Raw genomic sequence first — 24,541 nt, 5'->3', positions numbered from 1 at the left:
TGGGCTAAGTCCTGCTAAACTCGTTTCCCCCGCAGCTTGGGAGGGGCCGGCTGCAGGTTCCTCTCCTCTCCTCAGGTGTCTGCCCTGCCCTCCCCCACCCCCCGTGTTGTTTTTTCCTCAACAGTTTTATCTTCCTTCAAATCCCCACTTTGGCCTAGGTTAATGTCCAACAGAAAAAGTGACCACCTCCAACACTAGGCTGCATGTCCCACTTAAAAAAGAAAACCCAGCTGAGACCAATGGCTGACTAGGAATTTACTAAAGCTTTGAAATGAAGCTTCAGAAGTTTTATGGGGTCACAGCTTGCCTTCTCTCCCGTACTCCACCTTCCTGACTTCTACCAGAGGCCCAGCTCAGAAAATCTCAAAAACACTCGTGTAAAAACTGATATGCATTCAATACATAGTCATTGCAAGTGTTCTAACACTGCCATCCTTAAGACTTGCCCTTTCACCAATCGTTCTTCAGCCCTGCTGGATCTCCTTTCCATAACCCTGTTACTAATGATTAAAGTAAGAGTGAGATGAAGTCTCTAAAAACTAGAGGAATGCATTGTTCCTGCCTGTACTATCTGAGGCATACTTTCTGCAAGAATCAGTCCTAAAGTGGCTCCAGTTGACCACCCAACCCTAGGCCCCTCACTGTGCCCTCAGACATCCTGTCTCAGCTCTGGGGCTGACGGGAAGTGAAACTCAATTGTCTGCATAGCAGACCTGCCTGGGACCCAGCCCTGAACCCCGGATGTGCCACCACCACCCCCCCCCCGGAGGAAGAGGAGAACGAAGAGGCTGGGGAGAACAAGGCTGTTGTTTTTTCCTTTCCCTTTGTTCGTTGTGGTTTCCCTCTTTGTGATTGTTATGATGTGGTTGATTAAAGAAATGAGCACCTGGAACTGTAGGCATTAGAAGCCGCCTCCTTAGATGTTTCTTGGCCTTTCTTCCTCTTACCCCCACCAGTAAGTTACTGAGGTATGATGGAGCACAGATCATGAAGAAGACTCAAGCCCAGAATATAATTGATTCCATCTTATTCCTTATTAGAGGCGTCATCTCACGCCCCACTTTGAAGTCTCAAAAAAAGCCTTAAAATTATCTTTAACTTCATGTAGGAACATAGCTGAGCACGATAGAGTGAAAAACACACGTTGTACATAGAGTGGTAGCACTACAAATGTTATTTGCGAGGAAAGCTGAGTTCCTTGAGGATTAGTATCATACCAGGATTTCTAGGTGAGGGGCACAGGAGCATAAAACTGATTGGAAGAGGGGCTAGGGGAGCCTGTTCTTACATCATTCAGGATGGCTTACACACATAACCCATACTCTTTGGTGCAATCCCTAAGCTGGGCTATCTATGTCTTTAGCCGTTCTGCAAAACAAAGTACAGGACCTGATGCATAATAATCCTTCAAAAGTGCTTATGATTCCATGACTAAGGAGATCATGTAGGAAGGGGAGACGAAGGACAGAGAGTGGCAGGATTCTTGTCTTTTACCTCAGATCTCCAGTTCAGATGCAACAATAATACTCCAAACCCTATTACTCAGCAGCTATATTTCTGATAAAAATGGAGGTTTCTCTTCCAAGTCTCAAAAGTCAAGAGCTGCTTAGATCCCTGTTTCCACTAGAGGGCCTCATGTATTCATTCCTTCTCCTCTCCAACCCCCACCAAAATATGTGTATATTACACGTGTATATATGTGTACTTACACGCACAACATACACACAACACCCAAATACACCCCTCCAATCAGAGCTTTCCTCTTCCCCATTCTCCACCATCAGGTGTAAAAGGGAAAATTCCAGGAACTCAAGCCTTTGTTGCTGTGTCCTATTTCAATGAAGGGTAGGAGGGGGTTAGAGCCGGGTTGGGGCGGGGCCAGGGAGCTGGATGCCTGGGTCCTCAGCTCCTACCAGTGAGTCCCTAGGCCTCTGTCTTTCTCCCCTGCTCTACCAGCCTCACCACCATCCATGCTGCCCCAAGAGCCTTAACTCGGAGCAGATTCCAGACAGGAGAAGCTGAAAGGATCTCCTTTCACCCCGACTTTTGACCAGGGCCTCCACACTACCTGCCAAGGCCAGCAGGTAAAGTGAGAGGGTTAGGGCACAAAGAAAGAGTGGACACAGAGGAAAATGCTCTTTGCACCTGAACCTTGACCCCAGAATTAAGGGAAGAATCGGAGTCTTGAGTTGTTCTTAGCCTGGGGAAAACAAATCTGAGACACCTGGGGTTTGGGTTTAACGGAGGCGAGAAAACTGGAGGCAAAGGTGGGCAGATTCTCTCAAACTGTGTCAAGCAGTGTGGAGGCCTGGTGGCAGGGAAGTGTCTGGTCATAGGATGTGCAGTTTGCCACTCTGGCCTTGCTGCTGAGGCACTCTGGCCTTGCTGCTGAGGCATCTCCTGAGTATAAATTCAATCCATGGTGGACGGAAAGGACTTGGGAAGGGAAGTCCCCTGATGGTAGCATTTAGGAGAGGGTGAGACGGTGGCTGGGTGGGCAACCGCCAAGTTGTCTCATCAGCGGGCTCCCCCTCCCCTTCCCACCTATCTTCGCCTCCCTGGGTTGGGATTCGGGGAGAGGCTGTAAGTTACTGGAAAGACAGAAACAGAGCTGTTACCGGGGCGGGAAGATGAGCAGCGGCGGAATGCGGAGAAAGTGGCACAGACCAGAGCCCTGGAGATCTGGGGATCGGGGCAGGAGGGAATCGGGTCTGGTGAACTAAAAGTTCCCCGAGTTGGGGGCGCTGGGCGCCGGCTGGCGGGCGGGCCGGCCGGGGTGGGGGCGGGCAGCTGTGTCGTCAGGAGCGGGGCGGCCCCGCGGCGGCCGCGCCTGCCTGGCCCGTCCCCTCCAGCCCAGCTCGAGCTCCAGCTCCCGCGCCGGCGCTCCAGCTCCGACCGCGCGCCCTCCGAATGCAAGGTAGAGACCCCGCGAGCCTCGCGGCGCCTCCCACCCTCCCGCTCTCGAGCGGGTCGGGTCGGAGGCCGCGGGAGGGGACGCCCCACGGGCTGGGGTAGGGCTGCTGGGCCGAGAAGGAGGAAGCGTGACAGCTGGAGTGGGTAGCTAGAAAGGTTTGCGCCAGGAGCCGGGGGCAGCAGGAGGGTTGGCCCAGAACCCCATAGGCAGCGTTTTCCCCATACCTTCCCCTCCATCTCTCCGATCCCTGATCACTCGGACGGATGCTGAAGCTGGCTCCTAGGGACCCGAGTCGAAGGAAAGTCAGCTTTGGAACCTCCACAGCGCTGCACGGGTGGAGAAGGGTACTTTTTTGGCCTCTTGGTGCCCAACTTCCCACCCTTCTCCTTTCTACACCTGTCAGCGGGAAGTTTCTGAAACTAGCTGGGTCTGAATCCCACTTTTCACCTTTAAATTGGGAAAATGAGGTTTACGGAGGAAGGCATGCAAATATTACCGGGCATCTTCCCAACCTCCTAACCATATGAACCCACATCCCCCAACCGTGCCAACTTCCTCCTGTACTACACAGCGACACTCCCCCCCCACACACACAAATAGCACCTCTTTGATCAGACAACACTACCATCTGCGATGTTTGTGGAAGCTTAACAAATTTTAAGACTTCAAGCCAAATGATTCCCTCTCAGGGGCCACTGATAGCAAGGATGGGCAGGAAAGAAGGGACCCTCCCTCAATCCTCAGAAAGGAGGAGGATGCAAGCTAAGGGATTCAGAAGTCCAGGTTATCTGTTCTGGGCGGTCAAAGAGGAGTGCCTGCCCCTTGGGGTTCCTTGCTGATCAGCTTGAGTGTTCTGGGGACATAGCTGATTCTTGGGTAGTGGTAAACCTACATGACTTGGAACGTGAGCCGTGAGTGTTGAAGTAAAAAAGAAAATTTAAATGTTAGCACAGGCTTTGGAAATCATATTTATCTCTCAGTTACCAGCAATTTTAGTACTTAATGTTTAAAATAAGATCTAGAAGAAGACCAGAGACACTAGGATTTAATGGAATGAACTAAGGATGGAATCTCTAGAGTCTGGGTGTGACCTTGAGAGAGCGGTTCTCTCTCTGGGCCGCAGTTTTCTCCTCTGTAAGGTAAGAGAGTTGGTGCCTCCCAGCTTGGAGGATGTTCTAGGATTCTCTGCCTCCATGTCAACTTCTTACTTTCTCACCCCAAGTTAGTAGGGGCAGGCAGGGAAACCAGTGGAGGGAAGGGAAGGGTGAGTCACAAATAGCTGGCAGGCGGGCAGCAGACCCCACCCTCGCAGCCCTAGCATTCGTCTGGACTAGCCCAGGTTATAGCTTCAGGGTGGGGATGGAGCAGGACAAAACTGAACTTGTTTCAGATTTTTAAGGCCCTGGACACCTGAAAAAAATCCCAGGAGGCTTTATATCCAAGGTCTCAGCCCAGAGGTGTCGTTGGACCCTGATCGTCTAGTTTCTATAGCCACCTCCTCACCCTCCCAGAGGCAAAGTGCAGGATCTTGATGTTACATGTCTGTGCCTGAGACGTGGCACAAGTGGGAAGCTATACAACTGGGCTTCGCTGGGAGTCCCTTGGAATTTATGCTATCCTGGGTCCAAGGCATCATTTTTCCTAATCTTCAGATATGTTTCTCTAGGTACCACCCTTGTATAATAACAACAAGCTAATGTTTATTGAGTTCTTTCTCTGTGCCATGCAGTTTGCTAAGTATATTGCATGTTTTACTTTATTTAATCTCCACGTGGTGACTGATTTCTCCAAGTACCCATTTTACGGATAAGAAAACACGTTCAGGGAGATGAAATAACTCATCCAAGAGCTAGAATTCTAATCCATGCCTATCTAATTAAAAAATCTATTCTCTTAACTTCTACTATATACTACATGTAAGACCTGGAGGGTTTGAAAAGACAGGCAAGAGAGGAGTATTGTGCCTTTCCTGTTTGCCCCTTGCTTGCTCACTCAGTCATTTTCTCTCTCAGATTCCATTTCCTAGAACCTTGGAGCCATCTAAGAATCCCCAGGGGTAATCAGAGGCTAATTAAGCCATACAGGCCCCATTAACCATAAGACAATTATGTATTCATTAGATCTGTTGGCAGGAGAAGTTAGACTATAGTCATTGAAAAGGCCAGATGGGTGGAGTCCTTTCTTCGGAATATTCGTGTCTCAGTACTGCTTCAAGTGTTCCCAGAGAGTGTCCAGAATAGGAATGCTATACGTGGAGGTATGTGGCAGAGATGTTCCAAAGGTAGAGGCTGCGGAGAAGGTTCTTGCGTCATCAGAAAAGAAATTTTAGTGGGCCCTAACCGCCTCCTTAAGCCTGCCCCAGCAACCCTAAATAAGTGGGCAGAAGTGAGACAGAAGGTTAGGGCCTTGGGTTGAGTACCACAGTAAGTGGCTTTTAAGCATCATTCATCATTTAACAAATAATTACTTAACATTCCAGGCTTCCCAGTGGCTCAGTGGTAAAGAATCTGCTTGCAGTGCAGGAGACCTGGGTTCGATCCCTGGATTGGGAAGATCCCCTGGAGGAGGAAATGGCAACCCACTCCAATATTTTTGCCTGGGAAATCCCATGGACAGAGGAGCCTGGAGGGCTACAGTTCATGGGGTTGCAAAGAGTCAGACATGACTGAGTGACTAAACCACTGCCGCCACCACATGTGCTCCACATTTTCTCATATTCCCCTGACTGTCCAGATGGATACTCTAGCATCCCATTTATCATTTTTGGATTAAGAGTCCCCAAATATGACTCCCTAACTTGATACAACTATCTGTACAACTGTTCAGTTCGAACACTTAAAACATGATGGGCGTTAGGTACTGAGGACAGAGTGTTGAACAAGTCTGATAAGCTCCTGCCCTGTGAAACTTACATTTTGGTAGGAGGTGACAAACAGTAAACAAAGAAGCAAATAAATTGACAAGATAATTTCCAGTTGTGATAAGTTCTGTGAAGGAAACAAAGGAGGTTGCTATGTAAAGGAGGGGGCCTACCTTAGGACAGAATGATCTGGAAAGGTCTCTCGGAGGAGCTGACATTTCAGCTTAGGCAAGAAGTCATCTCTGCCAAGAGCAGGGAAGGGTGTTCCAGGCAGACAGAACAGTAAGTGTCATGGCCCTGAGCAGGAAAGAACTTCGTGTGCTTGAGGAACAGAAAGGAGGGCAGTGTGACTAGAGAGCAGTGTGTGAAGGGGAGAGTGGAACAAAAGGACAGAGAGGCGGGGGTGTGTGTGGGGAGAAGTGGAGGGGGATAAGGGAGGAACGCACCGCAGTTCTTGGGTTGGAGCCTTGGTGCCTCCACTTGTCACCTGCCATGGGAAGTCCCAACCTCTTTGAGCTCCAGTTTTTTTCATCTATAGAATGGCTACACCAATGATTTCTTATCTCATAGAGTTGGATTTTACCTCTTAATACAATAATAACAAGGTCATTCCTTGTAAACCTTCTATATATGCCAGGTGTTATACTAGGTACTTTTCATACATTCTTTTTTTCTTTTATTTTCTCATACATTATTTGACTTAATCTTCGCAACTATGAAAGATAGACATCATTCTCCCCATTATATAGATATAACTTGCCCAAGTCACACGATGGTATCAGCTAAGAATGGAATCCCCATATGACTAACTCCAGTTCTGTCTGACTCCAAAGTGGCGCTGTACTATGCTAATATAATTTATTATTGTTACTGCTGTTATTGAATCTTCAGGGCAAGTTGCCCCCTGCAGCTTGGCCCCTGGGTCAGCAGCGTCAACATGATCCACACGATGGCTCCTCCTTGGTTCCTGAGTCCCACAGCTGAATGCTGGCGCTCCCTAAATACTGCCAACCTAGCAGGGTGGAAAGAAAGCTCCCTCACTCAGCACAACCGTCCTGGAGCTGATGCTCAGTGCCTTCTTCCCCTACCTCCTCCCACTTGTCTCCTGCCTGGGGCCGGCCATTCCCCAGTGGAGCTCCGCAGGATGCAGACAGGCGGGGCCGGGGCCGGGGCTGGGGGCCCGGCTAGAGCTGGTTCTGTGTCGCGCGCGCGTCAGAAGCACTAGAGGTCGTTGCGGGGCGTGGGTGGCTCTGGGAGTGCTGGCTGAGCGCCGCTGGGGACCAGGGCTGGAGGCGGAGCAAGATGGGGTCGTGGCCCGGGAGGCTTGCGGCCATCTCAGTGAGAACCACCGCAGGGCCGGCACTGCGGGATCCGAAAGGAAAGGGAGATGGGACTGAGCTCAGGGCCGGCGGAAACTGAGATTGCAGAGATTGGGGGTGGAGGGAGAAAAGGTAGAAAAGCGACCGAAGGACACATCCACAGAGACACTGTAGCCTAGGAAGGCGGGGGTGGGGGCGGGGAAGTGAGGGTGGTCAAGAGGTGAATCAAGACAGACTGGGGGAGAAATCAGAGAGCTGGAGAAGGATCCAGAAATGTTGGAGATGGAGTCAAGGATGAGTCAGAGAAACAGACACAGAGAACAGGCACTGTCAGGGAGAGATGGAGACACAAAGCAGAGTAACGGAGGGAAAGGAAGATACTTGGGGAGGGACTCAGAGACAGAAGGAACAGAAACAATAGGCGGAGTGGAAAATGAATGGAGTAGACAGAAGCAAAGAGACGCAGAGACTTGGTAAGTCCTGCCACATGCTCTTGTCATCTTCTTCCAGAAATACCCTTGGAAGCAAGGTTCCAAGGCCCAGAAGTACTACAACCAAATTGCCTTTGTGTTCATCCTTAAGAAAAAAAGAAAGATGGCCAAGGAGAGGGGCCTAATAAGCCCCAGTGATTTTGCCCAGCTGCAAAAATACATGGAATGTGAGTCTTTTCTCTCAGTCATTCAGTCCTGGAGACCTTACCCTTAGACAATCCCTCCTCCTCCTCATTCCCCCCAGCTCCCCCTCTTTTCCCTAGTGGCCTTGAGACTAGATGCTCTTGAGATATGCCTGACTGGGAAAAGGAGGGGAGGGGAATGGGGAGACACCTGGGGTCTTCACTTTCTACCCACCTTCTCTGAATCTTAACTGCCTGCTTCAAATCTCAGAGAAGTAAAGAGGGCAACCACTTTGGAGGATCTGAAAGGTTTTTCTCTCTGTATTTCTCTATTTTTTCTTGACATTTCTTTTTCATCTTCCTGGAATCTTCTTTCCTGTTGGATGTCTGAGGGGGGTGATTGGCAGAGGGTAGGGAAATCTGAACCAGAATAATGCTATCTTCCCTCTTTTCACTCCCTAGACTCCACCAAAAAGGTCAGTGATGTCCTGAAGCTCTTTGAGGATGGTGAAATGGCTGAATATCTCCAAGGAGATGTAAGTGGCCACTGGGAAATCGGCTCCTTCACCAATTCCTCCCAGCTTTGTTTTTGCTACTCGATTGGGATGCCCAACTTCCAGGGATTATTCTGGCGGAACCTTGCTATCCTCTCTCCAGATTCCCCCAGCACCCATAGTTACTGCAGCTGTTGCTTTAGGACAAAGCAAGAGATTCTGTGAACTCAGGACTTAGCCCAATAAACCACACTCCTGCCTTGGATGCTTAACTCTGCATTTATTGTCATGTCCCCATCACTCCCAATGCAGTCCCCAACTCCCATCCTGCAGATCTCCCTGGGGTAACGCTTGCTCTCATCATAGGCCATTGGATACGAGGGGTTCCAGCAATTCCTGAAAATCTACCTGGAAGTGGATAATGTTCCAGATCACCTAAGCCAGGCACTGTTTCAGTCCTTCCAGACTGGCTACTACATAGAAGACACTTTGAGAAAAGGTATGGTCACACGTAGGTGGGACTGGGCTGGGCCTCCAGCCCAGAAGAAAATTCTAATTATGTGGGAGTTTTGGGAGTGAGAGTTGAATTGAGTCACATCATGGGGGCGAGGTGGTGGGAGGGAGACGTAGAGGATAGCCAGGCTAATCTAGGAGCCAGAGGGAGAAAAGTGAAAGGTGAAAGGGGAGAGTTGGAACAAACAAAGGAAAAGAGAAGAGCCAGATGGAGGGAGCCTCAACCTCAGATCTGCTGCACTTTTTGTGACCAGATGTGGTGTGTCTCAGTGATGTCTCCTGCTACTTTTCTCTTCTGGAGGGTGGCCGGCCGGAAGACAAGCTAGAGTGTGAGTTGCCATTCTGGACTGGGAGAGGGGAGGAAAGGTGAACGGGGAGAGGGGAGGAAAGGTGAACGGAAAGAGGGTGTTCCGTAGCCAGACAAACGTGGGGTCAGAGAATGGGCCCCATTTCCTTTGTTTCCCCAGACTCCTTAAACCTAACGCCATCCACCAGAGTCACCCTAGTTCCCATGTCTTGTATATTTTCATGTGGGTGACCTAGGATGTTCTTGGGATTTGGGAGGTGTGTACTGTTTCCCCTCCCTTTTTGTCTCCTGTCTCAGTCCCAGCCCCAAGTCCTGGGTTCTTCATCCAAACAGTCTCTCCTTATCTCTTTGTTTCCCCTGTATTCGGTTATGAATTCTTTGGATATCCCTCACAAACTGACCCTGGCCCCCTAAAACACCCCACAGTCACCTTCAAGCTGTACGACACGGACAGAAATGGGATCCTGGACAGCTCAGTGAGTTGGGGGACCTGTATGCTGGGCAAGGGAGTATGTGTCCATTTGTCTGTGCCCTCCTGTCCCAACTCTTCCAGGACCTTAAGAAGAGGAAGCTAGAGGGAGAAGCTGAGTCCTCCAGGACTAAATTTGGGAGTAGATCCCAAGCTCTTGGGGCTTCCCTGATGGCTCAGTGGTAAAGAATCTGCCTGCCAGTACAGGAGACTCAGGTCCCATCCCTGGATCAAGAAGATCTCCTGGAGAAGGAAATGGCAACCCACTCCAGTATTCTTACATGAAGAATTCCATGGATGGAGGAGCCTTGTGGGCTATAGTCCATGGGCTCGCAAATAGTTGGGCATGACTTAGCAACTAAACAACCACAACCCAAGCTCTTGACCCCTAAAAGCGGATGCTGGAGACATGATTTGGGGACTCCTTTGCAAACATAAACACATAGGCACTCATTTACTTGACAGAGGCACTTGAGAATGAGAGGGGGTCTGTGGGTGGAACCTTGATCTCTAGAGGAGAGTTTGGACAGTGGTAGTGAGGCGGGATATGGCTGTGGCTCTTACCCTCTTGGCCCCCAGGAAGTGGAGAGAATCATCATACAGATGATGCGAATGGCTGAATACCTGGATTGGGATGTGTCTGAGCTGAGGCCGGTAAGGCAATTCTTCCTGCATGTTCCTTCTTATACCTCCTCCTTAGTTAGTCCTTTATTTGTCCTCTCCCATTTCTGACAGGCAGCTTGGTTTCCCTTGGCTAGGATGGCTAGGCTGAGTGTCCTAGGGGGCAATAAAAGTGAGGGGTTACTCACCCTAAAAGTCTACCCCCCTGCCTTCTCTGCTCAGATTCTTCAAGAGATGATGAAAGAGATTGACTATGATGGCAGTGGCTCTGTCTCCCTAGCTGAGTGGCTCCGGGCTGGGGCCACCACCGTGCCACTGCTCGTGCTGCTGGGCCTGGAGATGGTGAGTAGCAGAGATTTGTGAGGATGGGTAAAACAGTTGTCTTGGGTTGTACTTGCCAGAGTTGGCTCTCTAAGGGCTTAGACATTCCCCAGTGTCTGCTGTGCCCTCCCAGACCCTGAAGGACAATGGGCAGCACATGTGGAGACCCAAGAGATTCCCCCGACCAGTCTACTGCAACCTGTGCGAGTCGAGCATTGGTCTTGGCAAACAGGGGCTGAGCTGTAACCGTGAGTGATGGGGCCTAGGAGTATGGGAGCAGAGGGGCAGCCCAGCTATCTGTGGGAACACAGTGCTCTGAACTCCAAGAGATCTGGGTTTGAATCCTGGGCTCTGCCAGTGACTGGTTATGTGACCTTGAGAAAGCCACATAACATCTTTTTTTTTCAGCTTTTAATTCTGTATTGGTATATAGCCAATTAACAATGTTGTGGTAGTTTCAGGTGAACAGAGAAGGGACTCAGCCATGCATATACATGTATCCATTCTTCCCCCAACCCCCCTCCCATCCAGGCTGGCACGTAACATTGAGCAGAGTTCCTCCAACAATAGGTCCTTGTTGGTTATCCATTTTGAATATAGCAGTGTATACATGACCTTCCCAAACTCTCTAACTAAACCTTCCCCCCAGCAACCATAAGTTCATGTTTTCAGTCTGTGAGTTTCTTTCTGTTTTATAAGTTCATTTGTGTCATTTCTTTTTAGATTCCACATATAAGGAATATCATACGATATTTCTCCTTCTCTGTCTGACTTACTTCACTCAGTATGACACTCTCTAGGCCCATCCATGTTGCTGCAAATGGCATTATTTCATTCTTTTTAATGACTGAGTAATATTCCATTGTATATACATACCACATCTTCTTTACCCAGTCCTTTATCAATTGACATTTAAGGTCTAGCCACATAACATCTTTAAGCCTTAGTTTCTTCAACTGAAAGTGAGGTAATATGAGCATTAAATAAGTTGATGCCAGAAAAGTACTTCATTCAGTGCACGTACCTACTGTTAAGTCTGCAATAAAAATTAGCTATTATTTTCGGTGTTATATCTGGGGGTCCTTTTACATCATCCAGCTCAGTTTCTGACACATGAATGGAGTGGGGTTGAGCATTTGGTAGCAGTTGCTCTTTTAGGGGGAAGAGTGAGCAAAAAGACCCAGGTCTTGGAGGTGAGTCCAAGTCCAAGTCCACTCCAAACTTTAATTCTGTGCCACACCCTCACAGCAAGGGGTTAGACTTCAGCTGCAATGAGTGATGCTGCCTGGCTCCCAGGTAAGGAGGAAATAGGGGATGGGGGCAGCAGCTAAGGTGCTGAATTTTCTCCCTCTGGCCCAGTCTGTAAATACATCGTTCACGACCAGTGTGCCATGAAAGCCCTGCCCTGTGAAGTCAGCACCTATGCCAAGTCTCGGAAAGACATTGGTGTGAGTGACCTCATGCCCCCTCAATCACCACCCACATCCTGGCCCTGGGTCTTGGCCCATTGGTGCCCTGAGACTTTCCCAAGTCCCTGCTTCAGATTCTCTCAGACAAGAGATTGCCTTTCTCCCCAAGGTCCAATCACACGTGTGGGTGCGAGGAGGCTGTGAATCTGGACGGTGTGACCGCTGTCAGAAAAAGATCCGGATCTACCACAGTCTGGTTGGGCTGCATTGTGTGTGGTGCCACCTAGAGGTCAGTTTGGGAGCTATCAACCCAGCCTTGCTCTGGGCCCCTTGATGAGCGGCCCTTTCCACCCCACCCAGCCACCCCAACACCCTCCACCGCCCACCCCCGCCTCCCCCAGCACATCTACCTAACAGCCTTGGTTGTACTAGACTGCAGGTTGACAGGTGATGAGGTTCCCTTCACGATCTCTCCATGCCTGCCTTGTCTTTCAGATCCATGATGACTGCCTTCCAGCCATGGGCCATGAGTGTGATTGTGGGCTGCTCCGAGATCACATCCTGCCTCCGTCTTCCATCTATCCCAGCGTCCTGGTAAGACTCTTGGGCAGCACTTGGGAAGGGAGCAGGAGAGCTTCCCCACTTTAAACATGCACACATACAGTATCACTTAGAGCAGAGAGCCTATATTTCTAGGATTCAAGTCAGACTCTCATCTGTTTATGGAGTCACACAATCCAGTTTTCCTTCCTTCTGCCTCCTTCCCTTCCTAGGCCTCTGGACAGGAGCGTAAAACTAGCAGAATAAGCCAGAAGACCGTGGATGATTTAAGTTTGAGCACTTCTGAGGCTCTGCGGGTACAGGGCCAAGAGGGCTTCATGGTGGGGACTTCATGGGAGGAAACCTGGGTGTTGGAGCCTGTTCTTTGGGAGGGGAGGGGAAAGCCTCCTGGGGGGAAGCCAGCCCTCTGCCCCTGTCTCTAGGGTCTATCTTCACTCTAACAAAACCCTGCTTTCCTTATCCTTGTTTTCTTCCCTCAATACAGATTGATCCCGTTTCTAACACCCACCCACTTCTGGTCTTTGTGAACCCCAAGAGTGGCGGGAAACAAGGCGAGAGGTGAGGAGAGAGAGAATAGGCTTTGTGAAATCGAGGGGGAAGACCAGCAGAAGTTGGGAATCTGTATGTATGGAGGGGACATACCTTAAGGACATTAACAGTGTGGAGTATAGGGACTTCCTTGGAGGTCCAGTGGTTAAGACTCTGAGCTTCCATTGCGGGGGGCAGGGATCCCAACACTTGTTGGGGAACTAAGGTTCTGCATGCCATGCCAAAAAAAGAGGGGAGTACAGAATGTCCATCCTCTCCATGAGCTTTCCTTTTTTCCCACACAGGGTGTTTTGGAAATTCCAGTATCTGCTGAACCCTCGACAGGTGTTCAACCTCCTAAAGGATGGTCCTGAGCCAGGGTGAGGATAGATTAGGGGCTGTATCACAGGGTTGTGTGTGTCTGCCTGTCTGTGTACATTGCAAGAGAGCAGGAAAGAGTGCATGTTGGGAGGGAAGGGCCAGGGGAGCCCCGAAAAGCAGACTTCACCAGGCTGCTTTTGCTGGGTATCCCCAACCCTGAATTCTCTGGCTCATCTTTGCTCTGCTCTCAATGGAAGGAGATAACTGTTTCTCTCTCTTCACTGAGGAGTGGCTATAAGGTTGTACTTTTTCTCTAGCCTTAATAGAAGCAAGTCTTTTGACAAAGGGAAAGGGCATTATAAGGAATGAGAGACAATATGTACTTACTCTGCCTGTCCAAGAGTTGGGTAGCCTTAGTCCTGATAGCCTTCCTCATTTTCCCTTTCACCTTTTGTCTCAGACTCAGATTCTTCAGAGATGTTCCTGATTACAGGATTTTGGTGTGCGGCGGAGATGGCACAGTAGGCTGGATTCTAGAGTGCATTGGTCAGTGAAGGGAGAGTCTTCAGGCTGGGCCCAGGAGCAGTGTCCCTCCAGAGCTAACTCTCCATCCATCTCCTCACCTGCCTCCCCAGACAAAGCCAGCTTGCCTTTTGTGCCTCCTGTCGCTGTGTTGCCCCTGGGCACTGGAAATGATCTGGCTCGTTGCCTAAGATGGGGAGGAGGTAAGTGGTTAGAAATTGTTTGATAGCTCAACTAGTAAAGAGTCTGCCTGCGGTGCAGGAGACCCTGGTTTGATTCCTGGGTCGGGAAGATCCCCTGGAGAAGGGACAGGCTACCCGCTGCAGTAATCATTGGCTTCCCTGGTGGCTCAGACAGTAAAGAATCCACCTGCAATGCGCAAGACTTGGGTTCGATCCCTGGCTTGGGAAGATCCCCAGAGGAGGGTATGGCAACCCACTCCAGTATTCTTGCTTGGGGAATCCCCATGGACATGGGAACCTGGTGGGCTATGGTACATGGGGTCACAAAGAGTTGGACATGACTGAGCAGCTAAGCACAGGGCAGTAAGGGAGTTGGGTAGGAAGAGGAAGGCACATAGAGAAGGCATTTAGGGGACTTCCCTGATGGTCCAGTGGTTCAGACTCCAAGCTTTCACTGCAGGGGGTGCAGGTTCAATCCCTGGTTGGGAAACTAAGATCCCGCATGCCATGCGGAGCAGCCAAAACTTTTTTTTTAATTTAAAATAGGCATTTAGGTATCTGGTGAAGAAAAAGTGTTGGTGGAGAAGAGAGGCACAGATAGGTGGGTCCTAAAGTAGATCGTCTCAAAGGAAGAGGGCTCTGGAAGAAGCCAAGGACCTGAAGGGTCAAGGATGACAGTCTGAACTTAGAAGGGTCAAGGGTGACAGTCCTCTTCCCTATAAACTTGATAATACTCTTTTGTTTTTCCCAGGTCTTAGAGCTCAGAATCAAAGAAAATGTGGGTGGAGAATACAATATGGGAATAAGAAAGAGCTATATGTAAGAGCTATGTATAAGAGCTAAGCCAGATACTGAGTGATGAAGCTAGCAAGGAACTTGGCTGTGGCTCATTCATTTATTCAGCCAATTACAGTTGGCCTTTGAACAGCATGATCTTGAACTGTGCTGATCCAGTTACTGAGGATATTTTTTTGTAGTAAGTGTTACAGGATTACAGAGTCCATGGTTGGTTGTATCCACAGATGCAGAGGAACAGTGGATTTGGAGGGCTGACTATGTTATACTCAGATTAACCCCTATGTTATTCAAAGGTCAACTATAATCAGAAATCATTCATTCATTCATCATAGTTTTTTCCCAAGTCTACTGCAACATTCCCCTAAGGGCTCTCCCATTTCTAGTCTTTTTTTTATCCCTTCAAAGAGAAGGTTTGAGGGATGGTATTAATAGATAAAGAGGTCAGTGTGGGGGAAGGTTGAAACTTTCTTGGAATGAGGAAGTTGTCTTGAAGTTGAGGCTCTTGGATTCAGAGTCCAGCTTTGAGATCTGACAGGAGATTATGGAATGGGAGCTTGTTGCTGCTGCTGCTGCTAAGTCACTTAATTGTGTCCGACTCTGTGTGACTCCATAGATGGAAGCCCACCAGGCTCCCCCGTCCCTGGGATTCTCCAGGCAAGAACACCAGAGCGGGCTGCCATTTCCTTCTCCAATGTGTGAAAGTGAAAGAGAAGTCGCTCAGTCGTGTCTGACCCTTAGCGACCCCACAGATTGCACCCTACCAGGCTCCTCCATCCATGGGATTTTCTAGGCAAGAGTACTGGAGTGGCTTGCCATTGCCTTCTCCAATGGGAGCTTGCTAAGGAGAGAGAAAGGTATTCTAGGTGAGAGAAGTTGTGTAAGACCAGCAGAGCCACCAAACAACATGGTGGTGCATTTTGGAAAGTGTGAGTCATTCATTGTGACTGGTACTAGGATGCACAGTGGGCTGTGGGGAGAGAGAAGACTAACCAAAGCAGGCTTCAGATAATGGAGGATCATGAATGCTGTGGAGTTTCTAACTTCATCCTGCAGAGATTGAAAGCTGACAGCCCACAGACATGATTCGTACTGTTTCATACCAGTATGTTATTACCTTGCAAAGTTTTAAATTTTTTTGACCTTAGCCATGTCTAAAAATGGGTCATATATTCTTCAATTCACCATAATCCTCTCAGCTCCCTGTTCCTCATTCACTTTACCTTTCTAGCCTCTGAGGCATTTGAGTGTGCCATCCCTGAACCATGGGGAACTCTGGAACTCATGAAATATATATATATCTATGTAAGTGTATATATATATATATATTACTTTCTATCAGTTCAGTCGCTCAGTCGTGTCTGACTCTTTGGGACCCCATGGACTGCAGCACACCAGGCTTCCCTGCCCCATCACCAACTCCCGAAGTTTGCTCAGAGTCATGCCCATCTAGTCAGTGATGCCATCCAACCATCTCATCCTCTGTCGTCCCCTCCTCAAAGTAATATGTAATATTACTTTGTATATAATAAAATGTTGGGGGGCTGCACTGGGTTTTCATTGCTTTTGCAAGGGCTTTTGCTAGTTTCAGCGAGCAGGGGCCACTCTTCACCATGGTGCTCAGACTTCTCATTGTGGTGGCTGCTCTTGTTGCAGAGCACAGGCCCTGGGCACACAGGCTTCAGTGGTTGTGGCTCACAGGCTCAGTAGTTGGAGCACATGTTCTCAATAGTTGTGGCACATGGACTTAGTTGCTCTGCAGCATGTGCACTCTTTCCGGACCAGGGTTCAAACCCATGTGTCCTGAATTGGCAGGAGAATTCTTACCCGCTGCGCCACCAGGGAAGTCCAAAATTACTCTTCATATAAAATATTATTCCAGAAAGTAGAAATATCTCTGTGTATAGTAATTTGAATCTTGTATGTAAACATATGGCCATTTTTGGAGGGGTAGTCTTACATTCTCAACATCTGACTTTGTTTCTTTTTTCATTATAGTTACTGTTTTTTCAAACATTTATTTATTTTATTTGGCTGCATTAGGTCTTTTTTTGGCTGCTCTGGGTCTTCGTTGCTGCTTGGGCTTTTCTTTAGTTATGGCAAGCAGGGGTTACTCTCTAGTTGTGATACATAGGCTTCTCATTGCAAGGCTTCTCTTGTGGAGCATGGGCTGTAGGTGCCGGCTCACTAGTTGTCGCACATGGGTTTAATTGCCCTGAGGCATAAGAATCTTCCCAAACCCGTGTTCCCTGCATTGGAAAGCAGATTCTTAACCATCAAACCACCAGGGAAATGAAACTTTGGTTTCATGGCTTTTCTTTGGTTTTAGACTCTTTGAAATCATGAACTTTGAATCTTCACTCTTTTTTCCCTAAAGAAGCATGCAATTATTTTATTTATTAGTTTTTTATTTGGCTGTACCCAATCTTAGTTGTGGCATGCAGGATCTTTAGTTTCAGCATATGGACCCTTCCTTGTGGCATGCGGGATCTAGTTCCCTGACCAGGGATTGAACCCGGGCCTCTGGCATTAGGAGCTCAGAGTCTTAGCCCCTGGACCACCAGGGGTGTCCTTTCACTTCATGGTTTACAAATGAGATTCTCATAGCAATTTCTGCTAATTCCATCTGAACCATGAAAATAATTATTTGAATACAGCACTAATGAAAATTTGTGTTGATATTGGAAAAAAATGCTACGATTTGAAGAGGAGTTGATGAAAAGAATACTGCTATGGGATCTCTATGGAGGATGGATTGGAGGCAGGAAGCAATACCTCAATTGCACTAGTCTAGTTGGTTCCTCAGTGGGTAAAGAATGTGCCTGCAATGCAGGAGACACAGGAGATACAGGTTCGATCCTTGGGTTGAGAAGAACCCCTGGAGGAGGAAACAACCCACTCCAGTATTCTTGCCCGAAAAATGACATGGACAGAGAAGTCTGGTGAGCTACAGTCCATGGGGTCGCACAGAGTTGGACACTGAGCACAGCACACAGTCACGAGAAGATGAACACAGAAGCCAAGGCAGCATGGCCAGTGGAGCCATGAGGCAGAAGCCACAGTGCTTGGCAACTAAGAGACTGGAGGATGAGGTGAAGACAGGTCTAAGACATTTTCTAGGTTTGTGAACTAAGCAGATGGGGGTACTGTTTATTAAGACAGGGAATTTAGAAGGAGGACCAGTTTAAGGAAGAAAGATAGATGCTGTTTTGGACATATTGAGTTCAGGTATCACTGGAGCCCCCAGATGGAGATGTGTGGTGGGTAGTTAGAACTTGACGTTAGGAATTTAGGAGAGAAGTCAGGGCTGAAGATATGTGTTTGAGAGACATCTGCTCCAAAGAGATAATTGATGTCCTCAGAGGAGATGAGTTACCCAGGGAAAGAGATAAGAAGAGAAGGTAGATAAGGACAGCCAGATCCTGGTAAACATTCTATTTAAAGGTTGAACAGAAGAAGATGAATTATTAAAGGAGTCTGTATTAGTGTCCTATTGCTGCTGTAACAAATCACCACGGTGCCTTAAATCAACACAGATTTAGTATCTTAACAGTTCTGGAAGGCACAAATCCAAAATCATTTCCACTGAGCTAAAATCTTGGCAGGGGTGAAAACAATACTCAGAGACTTAGAGAACAAACTTATGGTAACCGGAGGGGTGGTGGGGCGGGGAGAGTTGGGGGAAAGGATAGTTAGGGAGTTTGGAATCAACATGTACACACTGCTGTATTTAAAATGGATAACCAACCAATGACCTGAATAGCACAGGGAACTGCTCACTGTTATGTGGTAGCCTGGATGGAAGGGGAGTTTGGGGGAGAATGGATACACTTAGGTATATGACTGAAACTATCACAACATTCTTAATTGGCTATACTCCAATATAATACAGGGCTGTAATTTTTTTCTAGAGGCTCTAGGAGAGAATCCCTCGCCTTGCCTTTTCCAGTTACTAGAGGCTGCCTGCGTTCTCTGGCTCATGGCCCACCTTCCAACCAGCGGTGTTATCATTCCAAGCTCTGCTTCCTTGTCATATCTCCTTCCACAACTCTTCTCTCTTGTAGCCTTCTTTCACTTATAATGAGCCCTGTGATTACACAGGGCCCAGCCAGATAATCCAGGATGATCGCCTCACCTTAAAGTCCTTAGTTTAATCTTGTCTGCAAAGCCTCTCTTGCCACATATTCACCAATTTTGTAGATTAAGTTGTGGACTTCCCTGAAGGGCCATTGTTTTGCTAACCACAGAGACTAAGAAAAAACAGAACAGGTCCTCTGTAATTTGGTGGTATTTTAGAGGCTAAGTGAGGAGTTTCATGAATTAAAATGAGAACTAAAGATACACTGTTGGTTTTGGCAGGAATCACTGGCAGTCTTTTCCAGAAGAGTTTCACAGGGTGGTATTGAGAAAGGCAAATTATAGTGGGTTGAACCATTGATGAAATGTGAGGAAGTGAAGATATTTTTTAAATCTTTTTTTTTCCTGATTACAAAAATAATACATGTATGTGGTAAATAATAATAATTCAGGACTTCCCCAGTGGTTCAGTGGTTAACACTCCATTCTTCCACTGCAAGAGGCACAGGTTCAATCCCTTGTTAGGGAAGTTCCATGTCCTGGCCAAAAAAAAATCAAACATCTCAGATATACTTGCCAAGAAAATGAAAGTTCCCTAGAATCTACTCCCTCAAGTTTTGGAGTCTATTGTTCCATGTTTTTCTCTCTAGACACATACTAATATGTATTTAAGCAAGAAGATCATTTTATTGATTGTTTCTTTTATATTTTAAATAAATGGTTCACCTTAGTTATCATATTTCAATATGGTCAGGTTTGCCTCACTTTTTATTACTACTGAACAGCATTCCATGTGTGAATATGCCATAATTTATTTAAGTAGCCCCCTCCTCCCCGCTTTTTTTTTGGCCATACCATGAGGCTTTCAGGATTATAGTTCCCCAACCAGAGACTGAACCTGAGCCTTGGCAGTAAAAGTATCAAGTCCTAACCACTGGACCACCAGGGAACTTCCTAACTAGTCTCATATTGATAGACATCTGGGGAGCATTCAACTTTTTAATCACATACCATGCTACAATCTATCTCTGTACACAGCTGTGAGAATTTCTCTAGGAGAGATTTCTGAAAGTAGGATTGCTGGCTCAAAGAGTATAAACATTTTACTGGTTGTTTTATCTTTTAAAAATTATACAAATATTGAATCGGTACATTTTCACTGTGAAAGATTTTCAAAAGTAAAATATGTGAGTCTTCACATAAAAGTTTCCTCTTACCTACCCCCTCACCAAATTCCATATTCCCCCTCAGAGATAACCACTCTTCCCTATTTGCACTCATTTTTCTGTTTACACAAACACACAGAGCTTTTAAAACAAATGGGATCACACATTGTCCTGGCACTTCTTTTTTCTTTGAATATGTCTTGGAGAACTTTCCAAGTTATTAGAGATTTGATTCAGATTATAATCAGTTCAGTTCAGTTCAGTCACTTAGTCGTGTCCGACTCTCTGCGACCCCATGAATCACAGCACGCCAGGCCTCCCTGTCCATCACCAACTCCTGGAGTTATCTGCACATTATTTCGTGGCATGGATTTGGCATAATTTATATAGCTTTTCCTTCATAATAGATATTTAGATTTTTTTTTTTTTTTTGCTGTTTTAGAGAGTGATTACCTCAGCAAAAATCCTTGTATATCCATCTCTATATACATTTGTGTTTCTGGAGGAGAAATTCCTAAAAGTGGAATTGCTGTGTCAGAGAATATGTTTTGATAACATTTCAATAAAAGTTGCCAAATTGTTTTCCAAAAATGAAATACCAATTATGCTCCAACTAACAGCAGATGAGAGTGCCAGTTTATTCATATTCTCATTAACATTTGGTTTTCTCAGCCTCTTTATAATTTATCAATCTGATAGGCAACAAAAAGTTAACTGCTTTACAGTTTTAATTTATAATCCTTTTAGTTATTAGTAATACTAAGCATCTGTAATAAGCATATTGGCCATGCGTATTTTTCCTTTTGATTGGCTTGAGTTGTTTGCCCATTTTTCTGTTGACTTTTTGAATATAGTGTTTTGTAAGTACTTTTCAAATGTTAGATAAGTTAGTCTGTTATATGTGCTACAGGTACTTTTGCCCAGTTTGTCTTTTTTTAAAGGTGTGTGTTTATTTAACCATATAGAAGTTGTATGTTTGGGCCTTTTTTCTCTTGGTCAGGACTATTTCTGTTTATGTCAATTTTGAAAATTCCAAATATATTTGCTTTACTTTTGCTTGATTTCAGAAATTTTTAATTTAATTTAATTTTTTTTTTTTTTCACAATGCAAACAAGATATTTTATTGGAATAGTTACTAAACAATGCACTAATGGCATAATTTAGAATTTAATATGATTATATTTATTGGCCTTCTTATTTGGCTCTAAGTTTTGTACTATGCTTTTTAAATTTTTTATTTTTTAAAATAAAAGTTATATTTTTATAAAAATATTTATAAAATAAAAAATTTTATATATTTTATGGCATACAGCTGATTAACAATGTTGTGATAGTTTCAGATGGACAACAAAGGGACTCAGTCATACATATACATGTAGCCATTCTCCTCCCGCCCATCTGGGTTATACTATGCTTTAAAAAGGCTTTTCCACTCAAAGACGAGAAAACATTCACTCATGTTTTCTGCTAGTACAAATTTTGCTTACATTTAAATTCTTTGACCCATCTTGAATTTATTTTAGTATCAGGGGTTTTTACTTCTACATCCAGCACCATTTACTGAATAATCTTTCTTTTTCCATTTCTTTGAAATGTCATCATATACTAAATTCCCACATATACTCGAGTCTATTTCTGGGGCCCTCTCTTTACTATTGAACTTTTTATTCTATTCATGGCATTCATGCCAGTATCAGCCTGTTTTGATACTGTTTCTTTATACTTTGTTCTATCTGGGAGAAGAGAAAGCATCAGAGAAAGAGATCATTCCCATTCATCACTCATCTTTTTCAGCACTTTTCGTTTTCCTGGCAATTTTATTTACTTTTCCAGATGAACTTTGGCATTACTGTTAGATGTGCACACACATTGGAAACTTTCACCCTCCATGACAGTGACAGTGTGGAGAAAAGGGTCAGTAAGTGTCTGACCTTAAGACTGGTTCATGGAAGCCGTGACTGAGCACCCTGCCCTTTTGTGCTTAGGGGTGGTAAGGTTTGCAGCACAAGAGCATAGTATCCCTGAGAATTTGTGGAACTGGGAGCTTAGAAGAATCCCTCCTCTGGGACCCAGGGCTTAGTACTAACCTGTTTTCTCCCCCATCCTTAGGGTATGAGGGACAGAATCTGGGGAAGATCCTCAAGGATTTAGAGACGAGCAAGGTGGTACATATGGATCGATGGTCTGTGGAGGTGATACCCCAACAAACTGAAGAAAAGAGTGACCCAGTCCCCTTTCAAATCATCAATAACTACTTCTCCATTGGTGTGGTCAGTAGAGTGGGGCATGGGCAGGGGAGGGAGAGGAGGGGGTGGGGGTCAAGCAGGGAAAGGCTAGAAGAGGGCAGAAAAGGAACGTGGAGGGTAAGGGAGCCACAACACAGGGAAATGAGGAGTTGGGGGATAGTGGTGTGAATTGCAAGAAGAGAATGTGGGATGTATCACTCCCAAACTGGAGAGTGAGAGAGGGTTCTGTGCTGAGAAAGGAGGCAGCCTCTGATCTCACTTGCCCTGTACTCCCCAGGATGCCTCTATTGCTCACCGATTCCACATCATGAGAGAGAAATATCCTGAGAAGTTCAACAGCAGGTGAGGGAAGGGAGAGTGTGGGCATACACAGTGGCAGGGACCAGCTTTGGCCAAGTTTGGCTCCATGCTTCGATGGGCAGTGACACTTCTAGGAAACCCCTTGACCAAGCTTCCCTGTTCTCATTGGGACAGCAGTTCGAGGGTTGATGCCCTTCCCTGTCACTTAATCCACCTCTGCCAGCACTGTATAACTTGTCCTGTCCCTCCTGGGCCTGGCGTTGGGGCCAACACAGAATGAAGAACAAGCTATGGTACTTCGAATTTGCCACTTCTGAATCCATCTTCTCAACGTGCAAAAAGCTGGAGGAATCTTTGACAGTTGAGGTGGGTGTGTTGAGAGCCAACCCCACATCCTTTTCAGCTTCTTGTATTTTATTAATAATTTCACCCTCCACAGGAGCCCTCAGGAACTTCCCATATTCTTGAACTTATACTTTGACCTCTCAGCTCTCTAATCCTGATTTCCCAAGTTCTCAAGAAACACCAGCCCCTCCTTCTCTCCGCCCCCTGCAAACCTCCACATCCTATAGCCTTCCCTGTGTTACCTGGTGGAGGGAACGGGCACCGCCATTGTGATGCCATAAGGCAAGGATCTGTGCTCTCCCTGTCTCAGATCTGTGGGAAACCACTGGATCTGAGCAACCTGTCCCTAGAAGGCATTGCAGTGCTGAACATCCCAAGCACACACGGTGGCTCCAATCTCTGGGGTGACACCAGGAGACCACATGGCGATATCCATGGGATTAATCAGGCCTTAGGTGCTACTGCCAAAGTCATCACTGACCCTGACATCCTGAAGACCTGTGTACCAGGTAAGAGGAGCAGCCTTGGGAGCCAAGTTGGGGGTGGGTGGGGGGTATTAAGGGCAAGGTATGACTCTTTGGTGGCACCCTGCTTCTGCAAAACCTATCTCCCTACTTCCCACCCTGCAGACCTAAGTGACAAGCGGCTGGAAGTAGTGGGGCTGGAGGGTGCGATTGAGATAGGCCAGATCTATACCAAGCTCAAGAATGCTGGACATCGGCTGGCCAAGTGCTCTGAGATCACCTTCCAGTAAGAAAAACTCCAGCTGGGGGCTCTGAGGGAAGGAGTGGGGCCAGGAAAGCAGACAGGTTATGGGAATGGTGGGGAGAGCCTGTCCCAGATCTTCCTTGCTAACAAAGGGGCTCAAAGCCAACCTGGGAAAAGAGTTGTGGTACTCAGCTGGCAAAGAGGTTGCCATCAATTTGTCTTGACCTTACACAGCACCACAAAAACCCTCCCCATGCAAATTGATGGAGAACCTTGGATGCAGACACCTTGTACAGTGAGTATTGCCTATGCCTGCCAGAAACTGAACCCCCGGGCTCTATAGATCCTAAATTTCCATTCCATGGATTCTTTACTTCCTTCTGAGGCCTGAAGTTCCCCTGTGCACCTTCCTCCTAAATCCTGATTTCTCAGCCCCTGGCCTTCCAACTGTGGCCTCTCTGGGACCCTGAACAGGTTTTCCCCCAAGTCTCTGCCGCTCTAACCCCAAGGCACCAGATCCTGCCTCTAAATGTCCCTCCTTCCCTTCCAGATCAAGATCACTCACAGGAACCAGATGCCCATGCTCGTGGGCCCACCCCCTCGCTCCTCCAACTTCTTTGGCTTCTTGTGCTGATGGGGACATCTCAGCCTCCAAGCCAGCTGTGAACCTCCTTGTCCCTGGACTGTCCTCCCCAGGCTCTGTAAATTGCTGCCATACCCTCCTGCTAGCTCAGGGGGGTGTTCCTTCACCCTCACAGTATTTATTATCCTGTACCACCTGCACTGCTGCATATGTGCGTGCACACACGCACGCACGCACACACACGCATCACAAATAATACATTGAAAGTGCCTCATCTGAATAAAATGAACTTTTTTCCCCACTGGGATATCTGTTAAGTAAGTGGTACACCTCCTTCCTTTATTCCTCCACTCCTTAAGTGACAGA

At 47.0% G+C, this 24,541-nt stretch overlaps 1 protein-coding gene across 3 annotated transcripts; it reads left to right on the top strand.

The window, feature by feature from the left end:
• Positions 1-1,929: 1,929 nt before the first annotated feature.
• On the top strand, positions 1,930-24,492 carry DGKA (diacylglycerol kinase alpha). 3 transcript variants are annotated; one of them, XM_055395133.2, is made up of 24 exons: positions 1,930-2,084; positions 7,604-7,751; positions 8,169-8,242; positions 8,567-8,699; positions 8,968-9,042; positions 9,447-9,496; positions 10,069-10,143; positions 10,333-10,452; positions 10,565-10,679; positions 11,791-11,879; positions 12,010-12,129; positions 12,336-12,434; positions 12,614-12,697; positions 12,886-12,959; positions 13,235-13,309; positions 13,711-13,796; positions 13,886-13,975; positions 22,103-22,263; positions 22,517-22,581; positions 22,815-22,905; positions 23,195-23,393; positions 23,514-23,634; positions 23,827-23,887; positions 24,143-24,492. In XM_055395133.2, exons 2-24 carry the CDS (start codon positions 7,688-7,690, stop codon positions 24,224-24,226), a joined length of 2,205 nt encoding a protein of 734 aa, XP_055251108.1. In that variant the 5' UTR covers positions 1,930-2,084; positions 7,604-7,687; the 3' UTR covers positions 24,227-24,492. The 3 variants fall into 3 exon arrangements, with proteins under 3 accessions (XP_055251108.1, XP_055251110.1, XP_055251111.1); XM_055395135.2 differs by lacking the exon at positions 1,930-2,084 and adding an exon at positions 2,781-2,917; XM_055395136.2 differs by lacking the exons at positions 1,930-2,084; positions 7,604-7,751; positions 8,169-8,242; positions 8,567-8,699; positions 9,447-9,496 and having other exon boundaries at positions 8,966-9,042.
• The last annotated feature ends 49 nt before the right edge of the window (positions 24,493-24,541 follow it).

The sequence above is a fragment of the Moschus berezovskii genome, chromosome 6 (assembly GCF_049115385.1).
Source record: "Moschus berezovskii isolate FMDL1 chromosome 6, NW_MosBer_1.0, whole genome shotgun sequence".
NCBI classification, from domain to species: Eukaryota; Metazoa; Chordata; class Mammalia; order Artiodactyla; family Moschidae; genus Moschus; species Moschus berezovskii.
This window is presented reverse-complemented; position numbering and strand designations above follow the sequence as displayed.